Source organism: Adiantum capillus-veneris, chromosome 30 (assembly GCF_014529385.1).
Source record: "Adiantum capillus-veneris isolate H3 chromosome 30, ASM1452938v2, whole genome shotgun sequence".
NCBI lineage: Eukaryota > Viridiplantae > Streptophyta > Polypodiopsida > Polypodiales > Pteridaceae > Adiantum > Adiantum capillus-veneris.
The window spans coordinates 89347455-89362699 of record NC_140960.1 but is presented as its reverse complement, the minus strand read 5'-3'; the positions used below and the strand labels follow the sequence as shown (position 1 = coordinate 89362699).

At 46.9% G+C, this 15245-nt stretch overlaps 1 protein-coding gene and 1 pseudogene across 2 annotated transcripts in view; one reads left to right on the top strand and one right to left on the bottom strand.

Annotated features, from left to right (window-relative positions):
- The window catches only part of LOC147418373 (uncharacterized), a 114923-nt gene that overhangs the window by 31027 nt on the left and 68651 nt on the right, over positions 1 to 15245 (top strand). For both annotated transcript variants that reach the window (XM_086507275.1, XM_086507274.1), the window contains exons 2-4: positions 3692 to 3781; positions 3920 to 3964; positions 4050 to 4104. In XM_086507275.1, the coding sequence (XP_086363401.1) occupies positions 3692 to 3781; positions 3920 to 3964; positions 4050 to 4104 (190 nt within the window). The remainder of the gene's footprint in view (positions 1 to 3691; positions 3782 to 3919; positions 3965 to 4049; positions 4105 to 15245) is intronic.
- LOC147418374 (uncharacterized) overlaps positions 10452 to 15245 on the bottom strand; it is a 36427-nt pseudogene continuing 31633 nt past the window's right edge.

Genomic DNA, 15245 nt, shown 5'->3' with positions numbered 1-15245 from the left:
GCATCGACAAGTCTTGCTTAATATGTGAAGGCAGAGTCACATCATGAATGTGAGTAGCTCTATCTCCGAAGTGTTAAGACATTGCCTCAACGTAGGAGATGGAGCTAAGGGGATGCTAACATGTTTGCTACACACACACACACACGTATAAAGTGCCACCTTACTTTTCACGAGGAAGATGCTAACAAATCTTTGTATACGTGTTGTGAGAGTGCGCTTGTGGACTACCATGAGCAGAAGACCCGTACAATGCAGATGATCTCTTGGAGATGAGATATGGAAGTGGGTACCCCCCTGCCCCAATAAATAGGTGCCCAAGGGGAGGTAGGGCAAGGCCTGATAAAAATCCCCATGACCCAGCAGAAAAATGATATATGGAAATATATGAGGACTCTCGGACAAAAGTGGGCGGCCGGCTTGGAGTGATGCATTCTAAATGCATATGCAAAGGGTGGCCAGCTCGGAGACACACTAGTACATGCATGCCCTAGACCTGTGAAGGAGCAGAGTGGTGTAAGTCGAACGCCCCCTCTCAGCACCTGATGCTGAACAAACCGTGTAAAGCCGAAGATGTAAGGCAAGTGATGAAGATGTCTGCTGCGATGTCCATTGAAGGATACTCCATGAGTGTAGCAGCTGTCTGGGGTATCCCAACCGTCGAGAAATCTCCGTGGTAAGTTCCCGTCACAAGTAGTGTAGCAAACTGCTGTATTCCTCCATGAAGATACTGCATGAAGGTCCCGAATTGAGTGTGAAAACAACTCCTTGTCGTAAAAGAAGTTCCTATAGACCTGCAAGTGTCTTGCCCAATAAGATATGTGGTGTCTGTAGTCAAAGCTGTCTGGAGAAAATGAGGAAGCCGAAGAACCGTCATGAGAATGACCGGAAGCCTGTCAATGCATGAACCTGCAACCCAAGGTGGCCAGGTGGCTAAGCTGTGTACAACTCCAGGAAGGCGAGATGTAGCTCCAAAACAAGGAAAGCCAGACTAAACAGTTTGCACTATAGAAGCTACCGTAAGCTACAACAGTCACCGGTAGACCGTACATATCACCACCATATGATGTCATGTCAGTAGGTAGGGTGATACCCAAGATGAGGGGAAAGCCAGACTCAACAATCTGCGTTGTGAAGGGCTCTGAGAAGAGGTGTGGTCAGACCAAGCTGTCTGCATCGTAATCATCTTGTATGAAGAAGGGAAGCCAGATGGAGCTGTCTGCGTTGTGAATAATCTCTAAGAAGAGGAAAGGCCAGACCAATCTGTCTGCGCCATCTTGCATGTATCTCCTGCCTCCAATCCTCCAGTGTCAACCAAAACAGAATCGGTATCAACGCCACCAAACCACATCTCGGTGTGGCTCTCAATGTGAATGAGCTGGGAGTGGCCTACTGCCCAGTTTGGGGGATAAGTCTATTGTAAGGTTACGGAGGGTGAGTGTAAGCAGCTTTGAAGGTAGCAATCCAAATGATCCGGAGTGTAGAAGAGCAATTGCACTACCATCCAAGCCAAGCTCCGGGTGACTCCGAATGTAGTCGCAGGATGCCTGATCTCCCGCATCTCGTGGGTAAACTCTCCATGAGAGTCCAAAGCATTGAAGTCCCACTCCAGTCTGTAGATCCAAGCATTGAACCTGTCCAAGAAGAGATCCAAGATCCTCTCCCTAAGTCCATGTAGATGCTCCTATGTAAGCAAGTGATTTGATGTGTCGAGGTCAAGTGGTAAGTGTCTTTCCACCCAAGATGGTGGTGTCTTCTCTGGGAATGTCGGAATCCCATATGCCATGAGTATGGCTATATCTCGTTTGAACTCCTTTGATGAGTGCATAGGTGTGTCCATAGCAAACCACAAGTCACCACCCCCTCTGGAGTGCGCAACCGCCAAATGATGGCTGGAATGAATGGATCTCCCAAGGATCGTATGCTCGTAGATGATCAAGCCGACATCGAAGATACGGTGTACTGCAGTAGTCACTGAGAGACCGCATGGACCACTACCGGATGGTGTCCTGGCAGGAGGTAACTTCATCCTCTGTGAAAAACACAAGCCATGTGGCTGCTGTCCACCCAAAAACGTGACTGCGAGGTGATGAAAACGCTGCTGTCCAGCGATTTTCAGCGTGCTCGTACACTCCCGGCAGGGTCTGGAGCGGTGCAGGGGGTTTGGGGAGGTGGTGAATCATGGTCACAACCCTGGGTGGGCTGAAAACAGAGAAAACAGCAGGTGTATATGGCTAAAATCTGAGGTAAACAAAGAGGATTATCGCCGGCAAAGCACCGGATGCTAAGCCGGGTAGGAGGCAAGATTTGTAGAGGGTGTGGCCAAGCGTTCCCCTCCTCTGCTGAAAACGAAGCAGCCTGCCAAAAACGCAGCTGCTGCCTGAAAATGCAGATGCTCCCAAAAACAGCAGCTGTATCTGACCAAGAAACGCAGATGGAGGGAGGGGTTTTCTGGCGAGGAAAGTGCTCAAAAGGGCCAGCGCTGGCAGCCAGAAGGTGATCGCCACCAAGGGAGAGCAAAAACGCAAGCAGCCTCCAAAAAACGCTAGGGTTTTCTGTTGCCTAAAACGCAGATGGGCTGAAAACGGAGGTTCTTCGCGAGGGAACACTGCTGTAGGTTGAGCATGCTCGCCTCTCCTTGCAAAAACATTGGCTGATCTTCTTCTTGGGAGGAGTACCTGATGCGGAAGGTGCGCCCGGACCATGGAGAGCTTGAGCTCTAATACCATGTGAGAGAGAGAGAGAGAGAGAGAGAGAGAGAGAGAGAGAGAGAGAGAGAGAGAGAGAGAGAGAGAGAGAGAGAGAGAGAGAGAATGAAAATGAAATGAAATGTTATATTAACGTCTTCAAAAGGCCAAAGTGACCTATGAGACCAGAAAGTTACAATGTCATTTTGTCATTTTGTCATCTTGTTACTCAGACTTTGTATCAGATCATAGGAGATCCAGCATCGGTCGTTGGTGGATCTGAGAGAGAGAGAGAGAGAGAGAGAGAGAGAGAGAGAGAGAGAGAGAGAGAGAGAGAGAGAGAGAGAGAGAGAGAGACAATAGACCACAAACGCAAAATATGGTGAAGAGGGGTGATCAGCCCCTCATGACTACCATGAGCAAAAGACCCATACAATGCCAGATGATCTCTGTGAGATGAGATATGGAAGTGGGTACCCCCCTGCCCCCATAAACAGGTGCCCAAGGGGAGGTAGGGCAAGGCGTTATAAAAGTCCCCACGACCCAACAGAAAAATGATATATGTAAATATATGAGGGCGCCCGGACAAAAGTGGGTGGCCGGCCCGGAGTGGGCGGCCGGACAGTGATGCAGTCTAAATGCATATGCAAAGGGTGGCCAGCGTGGAACACTAGCCGTACATGCATGCCCTAGACTTGTGAAGCAGCAGAGTGGTGTAAGTCCAACACGTGTGTCAGTATGTCGATGGGTATGTATAAGTAGGGGCAAATCAAAGTTTTTAAACTTTTAATGCTGAGAGTTTTTTAGGAAGGTCTCAATAAAGTGATATAAATTTGAAGCTAATTTCAGCTTTTGCTTTTGTCTGGAAGGGAAATATCTTAAGTTTGTAGAGGAAATTGTGTCTTGCAAATGTTTATTTGCAACTTTTTTCTGGCAGAGAACTGGGTGTACATGCACATCTTGTTTGGTTTCCATGAGCTGACGAACCATGTCGAATGTGATTCCAGATTTTTGGTACTGGATTTGACACTGGAGATACAGTACCAACAGTGCTTTTATTCTTTGATCGCCGACGATTTATATTTAATGTAGGAGAGGTATGAGCAAATTTACATATCAAACGTGATTTTGGTAAGAGTCAATAGGCAATCATGAAGTAGCTCTACAATGATCAATGTCAGAACTTGTTGCTGGACAGCTTGTACTTACACTACCTTATCGTTAAATGTTCACAGGGCTTGCATCGCTTCTGTATGGAGCATAAATTCAAGCTTTCCAAGGTGTGTATGCCTAGTCTCTACAACCCTTTGGCAATAACGTATGATTTCCGAAGGCTGATCTGCTTCTATCGTATTTGGGGCACAGATTGATCATGTATTTTTGACTCGGGTTTGTTCAGAAACTGTAGGTGGTCTGCCAGGTTTGCACACCCTCAGATTTGTTTTTGGGACCAAAGTGACAATTTTATTCTGTGTAAACTCTTTTAAGTTTAAATATGTGAAAGGAAGAAAAAAGGGGAAGGGGGCGGGTGAGGTGTGGTAGAGGGTCAGAGTAGAGCAAAGAAAGGACAAACAAAACAGATGTTTTTGAGGCAGTATAACTATCTATCATTGAAGTCCTGTTACTTCAGATATGGTTTGGACTCCATAAGTACATTGGGAGGAACGTAATACTTGATTGATTCCTTGAACTAGGGATAGGGTAGCTGTTGGAAAATTAGCTTCCCGTACTATAGTTTCTTACACTAAATGATGCAACTGTCTATGATAACATGTTTGATTTCCCCATGTTCCCATGCAGTGACTTCTCTATTTGTGATAAGCGATACATTGGGATTTGTGGAGGTGAGACTCTCCTGAGTTGTAACTGGTGTCAGCTGTAGCCCAGCGTCCTAGGCAGATTTCAGATGCAGACAGTGTCTTTGGGTTACAGTCTGCTCTTGACTACTTTGATGTTTTCTTGTTCCTGGGTTGGGCTAGTGGCCTCCCCCCTGAGTTTGCCTGTAGTTTCTTCCTTTCTGGTGGAGCTCTCATTATTTTGCAAACTTTCTACCTTCTGTGTTGAGCTTCTCCCCTACTGTTTTGGCTGATCACGTGAATTGCATTGATATGTGATTTCCTCCCTAGTTTATTCGAGGTGCATGGGAAGTGGTTCTTCTTCCAAGGAGTGGCTGTTGCTGCGGGTTTGCCTTGGTTGCACTCTTTGGTAGCTGCTTTACTTCTATCCTTGCTCAGAGCTGTCACTGTTATATGGCTTGGGTCGTGTTGGTGGTCGGAGAATCAGACATTCTTAGGTCGCAGCTTGTAACTGGTGGTGCCTTTTTTGCAGTGGTGTTGGGGTGCCTATAGCTGAAAAGCATTGTGGAATTTTCTCCCTCTATAGTCTTTCATTTGCAAGGTGTGAGAGGCTGCTGATGTGGCATAGCCACAGACCGGGAGCAAAGGGACTAAGAGAGCAGAACCAGAGAGAGGGGCCCATAACTGGTCGCAGCAACCTGGAATTGTGCTGTAAAACGCACTGCAATATCCTCAGTGAATTGCTGGGTTGTATTGACTGTACAAAGCAGGCAAACGTGGTAGATTTTATTGCAAGCTTTTAAGGGCTGTTATTGAATTATTCCTGGCTTTTGGGGCTAGTTTAAACGAAAGATACTTTTTACTGCGATTGTGGGAGTGGTGACTGGGCTATCCCAACAGTCGTAACTTTGTTGACTAACAATAAAGAAACACCGCCAGGGGCGCCAAACTTGGTGGCCAATAATCTCTTAAGGGGAACTACTCCTTTGACGTGTCGACTCAAGTGTCAAAGTGTAAAGTTTTCTTCGCTTAGTCTCAGTTATTTCAAGTTTGTATCACGGCACCATGCTCATGTGTCAAAGTGTGAAGCGTTATCGGTTCAATTATAGTTATTCCAAGTTTGTATCATTGATTTCCGTTGATGTGGTGCTGGCTGGTTATATCGGTATCAGGTTCAGCCTTTGTCACAGAATGGTGGCGTGCCATGACTACACAATAGAAGAGGAGCAGAGCTGACCGATAGCAGAATCCTGATGCCTAACACTGTGCAGAACGGGCCGCAAATCGCAGCTTGACTCACGGGATTTAATATGGCTGAAAATACGGATTTGCTGATGTGGCTTATTTTGATAAGAGATGCCTTATGGGCCTCAGTCCTCCAAAGCAGGTAATTTTTAGGTGCCCTTGGCCACTATGTGAAAACAAGAGATAAGTGAGTTGCTTCTAGGTGCTAGGTGCCTATAAATTAGAGGCTAGGGTACCACCAGCACTCAGATCATTGTGAGTGGGCTCATATGAGTGGTTGTAACCGATAGCTTGATTTATGTAAAAAGTACCGCAAGGGGTGCCAGTTGGATGGGCCAATATCAGTGAGTAGGGGATTCCACCCCACTGTCTCTTGTCCCAAGTGCTCTTTTTCAATTCAGATTGCTATTTTTGTCAGTTTTGGTGTTGTGCCACTGTTTTTACCGTCTTATCAGGTGACATGCGGTTTTCAATGGTACAGAGCACCAACGATTCTTCTCCGAGGAAGAAGATCTGTAACAATTGACCACCATGAAGCAGTGCCTCCTGGTCATCATGATTCAGAGGAGAGTATGTGGAGAGAAAGCAAAGGAAGAGGTTGGGGACGAGGAATAGTAGGAATAGGAACAGGATGAGACTAGCGATGACAATGGCAAGGCAGAGCAGTTTGAGGAACAACATAATCCTGTTGACCGAGAAAACGAAGTCAACTTCCTCTCCCATGTCGTGCTAGAATAGTCCTGATCCTCTGATGGAGCCTTTGTCGATGTCGTGGTCGCCCTCGTAGACGTGGGCGTCTTGCTCTCCCGAGCTTAATGGCTCGGTCAACTTATATACCTCTGGTATAGGTGGGATCTGAAGTCTGTTGTGAGGCTTGCTCATCTGACTGCCGAGTCCCTGCTCTAAAGAAGTCGCTGATCTCCCTTTGTGAATGTCTCCCACTGCCCGATCTCCTCAAGAGACTCTCCCTGTGTCTACGCAGCTCTAAGAAAAACAACCCGAGGCATTTTTGATTCTGATATCTCATGACTAGCCAACGGTCCAAAGCCCTCTCTGAATAGACAATGAAAGCAGCCTCGTATCTCATAGTATACCGGACAATGACAAATGTGATGTAACTCTGTCTCTGGCTCTATATGACACAACTGTCAAATCCTGGCCTCTGCTGGTACTATCCTAAAACTGCCAATCTCAATCTCTAACTGATGTGATGATGTGCACATGTGACCAATAGCACATCGTATCCCATGGGATAAATGATTGTCCATATAGGCTGGTCTGATCACATATCCATCCTCTGTTAGTTGGAGAAGATGTTCTCTATAGAAAACCATCTTCGTGCCCATCTCTTGTGTCGGCTGTATCCATGTGCCCCTGGAGTCTAGCTGAATCAAATTCTGACGTAGTAGTCTAGTGATCTCTGTCCGTGTGAGAGATAGGGAGGGTGCATCCAAGGAGTACTGGAACGGAGGTAGTCTATCCATGCTGAAACCATGTGACTGGAACCATGATGTCATCTGCCCATACCAACTAGCTGTATCCCCCTGTAGCGCTAGCTGTCGGGATGGCTCAAGGGCTAGCCGAGCATATCTGTCTATGGGTAGGTCCCATAAACTATGCATGAAGGATACTGTTTTAGTAAGTGCCTCGACCACGGGAGGGGGGCAGCTAGCTCGGCTCGAATAATCTCATGTGGCATTGAGGCCTTAGCCCGAATCATTCGGGAGATCATAGAGACTAAAGGCCTCTCCATACATCACCATCCATCAGTGCTACCAGATTTGCCACTGTGGTCCACTGAGGGTCCCCAAATATGAACTCCGTAAAGCAAGGCTGAAACCACTAGAGTGTCAATAACAACAGTGGGATCCATGTCCTTGCCAACTGTGCTCCTCTATCACCGTCCCTCCTAATATAGTCAGAAACCTCATCCACATACATGCCAAATAGTGTAGGAGATAGCGGGCAGCCGTGTTTCACCTTGATAGTGGAGTGAACCAAATTAGAAACCCCCTCTGGAGTGTGTACATGTCCCACTACTGACCTATATAGAGCCACGATCCCCCAAATCAACTCTGTAGGTACCCCCATCTCTTGCAGTGTGCGCATCAATCTAGCTCTGGCACTGTATCGAAGGCTTTGCGGAAACCCACAAAGCAATAATAGAGCCGTCTCCCATGTGATCTTCCCTCCTCAATAATGGCTCTGAGTGTCAAAATAGGATCAAGAATAGAGAAACTTCTCATGAAACCCGCCTTTCTTGTTGCTCGCACGGCGCACACCCTCTCTCTACCCATCTACTCAATTGTTGCTCCGTGCCAATGTGTGTCCAATCATGATAGTGCGGTAGTTCCCAGGCTCCATAGGGTCCCGTGACTTGAAGATAGGTACGATAGTGGACAAACTCCAAATATCAAGTAGGCCCTCGCACATGGCATGGTTGAACATCACGGCTAGAAGCTCTGCAAGCAGACCTCTGGCATGTATAAATCATGGTCATACGCTCTCCTTGTCTTTATCCTGTCAATGGCCTTCTTTACCATCTTGGAGGTAAAGAAAGCAAATGTGTGTGGGCATGGCTCTGGCGGATGAGGTTGAGGTGGTTGCCCCGAGATTGTGTAGAGAGATGATGCATACTGACCCCATACCTCCGTAGAAGTGATGATTGGTGGGGGAGAATGCCCATCAAAGAGTTGTCATGCCTCGCTTGAATCTTGGCCCAAAAACAACTGGTATAAATCTTGCTCTAATCAAGCTAGAAATGCCATGTTTTTTGGTCGCACCAAACGCCAAGAAGCAATATGTAACTATCTCTGAGTGACGACTCCTAGAAGTACCTCCCTCTGAAGTGAGGCTCTTGTCTCTCTGCACTCCTCATCATACCAGCTATTTTGGGGTATGCTCCCGCTTCCAAAACGTCGTCGCTGTCCCGGCTCAGTGTGTGGATATGCCTTTGCTGCTGCATCCTGTTGTGTCTCTGTCAAATATAAGTGAGCTCCTCTAGAGGTCTCCCCGGATCCTCTGTGCATAAGCGTTTGTACATACCATCTATGTAGATTGAATTGGTCTTTGAAGTAAAAGTGTATCGGGTATGCGTAGATGTCTGTGCCAATCGAGCTATGTTGAACTGGAGTGAGACGGTAAACGTGAGGAGGGCATGATCTACTACTGCTTCGATAGCGATTGTAAAGTCTTGAAAGAGGGTATAAAACTGGGTTGAGCCAAAACATAATCCACTGTGCTAGCCCCATGTCTATGAGGAAAACAAGTGAACCCACTCGATGCTGGAAATCTCTGGAGGCCATTAAAGATGGCCAGTCCATGTGCAATCCCCATGTCTATTAGATATCCCCCAGATCCATTGTGCTCCTCATCGTGCGAACACCTGGCCAGTCCCATATCATTGACATCCGGCTCTCTCAACATTTCTTGTGAGGTATCATATAAGGCTGTTTGAGATTGGCACGTCGTGGCATTAAAGTCTCCTAGAAGAATGACATCTCCATCCCTAGAGAACTCCCATATGTCCTCATCCAATATCATGTAGGGTGATTGCCCCTTGGGCGATGCATAATGAGATTTGCTGGGGGGAAAATAGCATATTGCATGTAGTGGCCTCCTTGTCTCTGCTCTCACTTTGACCCACATATATTTGGCCTACTCATCAGCGGCTGAAGCTCCTCGTTGAATAGGACTGCCACACCTCTTGACCCACGTCCTCTATGCGTTGATCTCACATCGTGTCTACAATTAGTCTCCCACTGGGATCCCGTCACTCTAGGTAATGTGCCACCAAGAGTCTGATGCGTCTTCAAGTAAAAAATAATGTCTCTTCCCTTGAAACTATTCTCAAATCCGCCTACATCTAGCTTCATCAATTTATTACACTTCCATGCTGCCATTTTAAGGTTGGTCTCATAGGTCTCGCACCGTCATGCGTTGCGTCTTTCCAAAATCACTACTCTCCCTTCCCTGTAGAAATCAATTTTCCCTTTCTCCCTTGTTGCCTTGATCTTTGGCATCAGCTCTTGCATGTGTGCTACTTGTGTTAGAGTGAGGTCATCACCGAAAAATATCCCAGTTTGCTTGAGTGTTGGTCTCTTCTTCAAGAATTCCTTCCTAGCTCCTAATGTAGGGAAACGTATAATGAGTGCTCTTTCCTTGGAACTTCCTTTCTCATCACCTCCCTTCTTTCCCACTCTCCAAGCTGTTGTGTGTGTGGTTTCAGAAAGGCCCATGCGCTTCAAGAGTTCTTTCACTTCCTCTTCTATTTTTTCAGTGTCTTTGAGACGTGTAACATGCAAATGAAGGGCTCTAGTCTTCCTCTTTTGCTCCTTCTCAATTGTCATATTGATGATAGTGGATGTTGGTGTGGCCTCATGCATCTTACCTTTTCCTTTCTTTGCGTCCTCGATCCACTTTTCAACTTTATCAACTCCCTTCTCTTGTGTTTTGAATAGGTGCTGCGCCGATGAAGAGGTTGTTCGTGCCTTCTGCTCTTCCTCTTCACGTAGAGTTTTCACGTGCTCCTTAATGCTTTCAAGCTCCTTTATCATTGAGGGTTGATTTCCTTCCTCCTTTGCAGGGGTATTTTTACAAGCTGTAAGTTCTCCCTCAAGTGCTTTGATTAGTGCATCCTTTTCATTCCCGCGTTCTTCCATTTTGGCTTTCCAGGATTCAAAAGCAACAAGTGCATCCTCTAATCTTTTTCGCATCACACATTCCATTACATTCCGTCTGCACGCACTATAGTCTGCATTTTGACCGTCAATGATGTGTACATCTTGTCACGATTACCAAGCATCTCTTTGTCCAACTCTTTGCTCATATCTGCATACATAGCTTTTTTGTAAGTCTCTTCATTTGCATACACATCTTTGTCTGTCACGTGACACATCCAACCCTATGTGTCCGTGGACAAGCTACAACATAGCAAGGGTTCAGTCAGTCCAGTCAATCTAGATTTAGAAGTGATCTGGCACTTTTGTGAGTCTATTTGTGGACCATGCATGCCCAATCACTGAGTGTAGATGCATATCCTCTGGTTGCACACAGCATGATCATTCCCATCAGAATCCATCAGAATCCTTTAGGGGAATTTCCAGTGCATTTAGCCTATTTTACCTATTTTTGACATTTTTCACTTATTATTTTTAAGTGAATTTTGTTGGAAAGTAGGTAGGGCAAATTGAGTAAGTTTGTATATAAGCAAAACAGAGTTAGCACTTTCTGGCAGAGGAGGCAGCAGGAGCACCAGTGCTCAACTTCTCAGCAAGACCTTGGTGGCGGTATCTCCTCCAAGCAAAAGACATCTTCCCTAGCGTTTTTGCATCAGATGGTCATCGCCCTCATTAGCATCAGCATAGCGTTTCCTCAGCAAGAAGATCATCGCCAGCAAAAGCTTCAGCAAACCTAGCGTTTTTCCCAACCTAGCGTTTCCAAATTCGCACCATTATCCATGGCGATTTTCAGCAATGAAGACCAGCAGATTCAGCCCTAAAAGACCTGCAGTTTCAGCCCTAAAGAACATCAGTTTTCAGCCCTAAGACCTGCAGAATTTCAGCGACAAAGATCAGCAGAATCAGCCCCGAAACCAGCGTTTTTGGATTTGTAGCAGATTTCAGCCCATAGCGTTTTTGGACATCAGATAAAAGATTGCAGATTTCAGCGCTTAGGTCGGTCTCGCCATCACCGTCGTCATCGCCGACTTAGCCTAGACTTGCATCAGTCACATGCATTCAGTTTGTACCAGATTGTGCAATCAATAGTATAGACCACTCTCGCCGACGAGAGTGGGGCCTTCGGAGGAGGGTTTTACAATGTCTCTGGTGTCGTATCTCTCTTCTCTCTCTATCTCTCAGTCTCATACACTTGCACGCACAGTGTCCACTCACTTTGTTCGTGATCATTGCACTCTCTCATTAAAGGCGGAAGGCTCTCCCTTCCATTAGAACAAAAGGAACCTTGAGCACAGTTCTGAGCACTCATGTTGAGCAAAGTTTCAAGATTCATTCCGCTGCACCTTACATTGTCAATCTCACCCCTCAAAAGGCTCAGCTCCGCCTTAATCATCACTTGTACGTTTTCAAACATTAAGTCATCTTTGACTCTAGAAAGTTTTCTGCTCTCACTGAACATGGTGATATTCTTCTCTCTTGAATTCTCCGCCTAAATGTTGCTTTTCAATTTAGGCAGGGTTTCATAGATATCGTCATCTCCTAGGTCAGCTGATTGGTCCATCCTCAGACCCCTGTGGTATTGCCGCGTTGCTCTGCACTGGCCTTCTCGCTGCTGCTCTGCTTGTCCCTTGTGTAGTAGGTAGTCGAAGCATTTGCATTAGGGTTGTAGCGCGACAAGTTGTAGAGGACAACATCCAGCAGCTCGCGATGTTACGGAGTTCATCAACTCACGATGTTCACCAGCTCGCCATGAAGAGAGAGAGAGAGAGAGAGAGAGAGAGAGAGAGAGAGAGAGAGAGAGAGAGAGAGGGGGATGGATGATGAAATGCAATGAAATGAAATGCTATATTAACGGCTTCAGAAGGCCAAAATGACCTATGAGACCACAAAGTTACAACATGGTGGAATCTAGTACAATATGTGGGTACAAAAGATAAAAAGTGGGGTGCTGAAAAAAATATCAAAAATCCCTACCTACTAGATGGTAAGTTGGGGGGGAGGAGAGAGACTCATAAAATATCTGATACAAAGGCTGATACAGGGCTGAGACAGTAGTGATACAAGGGCAGCTACAAGAGTGAGCACGATATTCAATCCTCACCAGGATCACAGGAAGTCCATCATCGGTCCCTGGCGGATCTCATCAATCTCCTTCATGGTCAGTAGTCTGACCGGGCGTCGTGCATATCGGGCCAAGGTGACCCGAATCTGCTGATGTAGTCCCCGCCAATGCTGTGTAGTTCTGAGCCGTGGGCGCTTGATCTCGCGAGCTCAGTCGCCTGGTCGATCAGTGTGTCTCTTGGTGTGAGGAGAGTATGAGCTCTGCTATGGTCGGTACACCTCTGGCTACACAATATCCGCTTTAGAGAAGAAGTCTGTGATCCGTCTCTGAGACTGCTAGCCTCTCTTCTCAACAAGCTCTCTCTGTGTCCTCGTAGCTCCAACAAGAACAATCCCAAACATCTCTGGTCCTCATACCCCATGACTCTGGAAAGCGGTCCAAAACCCTCTCCGTACAAGCAATGGAAGCGACCTCGTATCTCGTAGTAAACTGGGCAATGGCATACATAGTGCAACTCTGTCTCAGCCTACGTATGACATAGGGGATATGTTCTGGCCTCTGCTGACACTCCGATGTTTCTGCCAGTCTCCACCTGAAGTTGGTGTGAAGATGTGCGTATTTGGCCAATAGCACACCGTATCCCGTGAGATAAGTGGGTGTCCATGTATCTGGGCCTTACCACAAAACCATCTTCAGTGAGCTGGAGAAGATGCTCCCTATAGAAATCCATCTTCGTGCCCAACTCCTGTGTCGGTTGAATCCAAGTTCTCTTGGCATCCAGCTGAGTCATGTCTTGGCGAATGAGCCTCGTGATCTCGGACTGTGTAAGAGTCAGAGAGGGTGCATCCAGTGAGTATTGGAATGGGGGTAGTATGTCCATGCTGAATCCATGTAGCTCAAACCATGATGTCATCTCTCCATACCAGCATGTCGTGTCTCCTTGCAAAGCTAATTTTCTAGAGGACTCAAGTGCTAAGCGGGCATATATGTCTGTGGGAGGGTCCCACAAATGGTGTATAAAGGAGACTGATATGGTAAGTGCCTCAACCGTTATGTTCATCCGTGCTCGGACCACCTTCCTACTCATCGAAAGAGAGAAGTTGTGGATTACCCGGGAGTAAGCCGTGCAATCATAGAGACCAAAGGCTTCTCTATACCTCCCCATCCATCAGTCTGACCTTTCCTCCTGTGGTGGTCTACGGAAGGCCCCCATATTTGATTTCGTATAACAATACAAAAGCCACTAGAGTGTCAAAAAGTCAGAGCTTCGTCCGAGGCTCTTGAAATTGAATCTGTGAACACATCCCAGCTAATCCACCCAATGTTGCATCAATGGCCTTCTTCACCATCTCAACGATGAAAAAAGCACGTGTGTGTGGGCATGACTTAGGGGGTTCGGGAAGAGGTGGCTGTTCAGGCACTGTGCACAAGGATGATGCATATTCGCCCCAGGCCTCTGTAGAATTGATGGCAAGAGGAGTGGAGTGCTCATGGAAGAGTCTCCATGTCTCTCTTGGGTCCTGACTCAAGAATAGATCTTGCTCTAATCGTGCCAGAAATGCCCTCTTCACCGCCACACTAGGCGTCGGAAGGGAACCTATTATTGTCTATGAGTGAGGTCTCCCAAAAGTACCTCTCGTTGGAGTTCGGCTCTCGTCTCGCGGCACTCTTCTTCATACCAGCTGTTCTGGGGCATGCTCCTAGAACGTCGTCTCTGCTGAGGCTGTGTGTGTGGGTATGCCTCTGCTGCTACATCATGCGATGTCTGTGTCAGTATAGAAGTGAGCTCCTCCAGAGGTCACCCTGGCTCCTCAATGCACAAGCGTCTGTATATCCCATCAATGTAGACAGTTCGTCTCTCGAGTAAAAGTAAAGCGGGTGGGAGCTGCTACTCGTGGCCTGTGTGCTACACTGAATTGGAAAGAGATGGTCATCAACAGAAGGGCGTGATCCACTGCTACGCCAACAAGTCTGGGTCCAACTGTGAGGTCCTGGGTACTAGAGATAAAGCTAGGGTGGTGTGCCATGACATAATCCACTGTACTAGCTCCATGTCTGTGAGGGAAGCACATAAAACCGCCTGCAACTGGAAACCTATGTAGGCCATTCAAAATAGACAATCCATGTGCAGACCCCATGTCTATCAAGTGTCGTCCATACTCAGTACGCTCCACATCCTGTGATAGCCTAGATAGGCCCATCTCTGCAATATCAAGCTCCCTCAACATCTCCTTTGAAGTATCATAATTTACCATCTGCTGCTGAGCAGTCCTAGCATTGAAGTCACCCAGGATGATAATGTAACCATCTCTAGAAAACTCCCATATGTCATCATCCAAAATAGCAAAGGGGGACTCCTGTCCTCTAGGTGGTGCATAGACAGATGTACTAGGAGGAAAGTAGCATATAGCAATGTATAGGTATCTGCCTGTCTCAACTCGCAATCTCACCCACATGTACCTAGCCTCCTCATCTCTGTGGGCAATATGTATCTATGGCTGCAACTTCTCCCTGAATAAAACTGCCACTCCCCTTGAGCCCCGTCCTCTGTGCTCTGATCGAGTCTCCTTTCTGCAAGCTGTCTCCCATCTGTATCCGCTAACCCGTGGTGGCATAGACTGTCCAGGGGCCTGATGCGTCTCTGAGTAGAAGATGATGTCCCTCTTGGTGAAAATGTCCTCAAAAGCACCCACATCAAGACGTAGAGACCCATTACAGTTCCAGGTAGCAAGTTTGAATGTGGTCCCATATGTCTCGTGTCGTCATGCGGAGCGCTTCT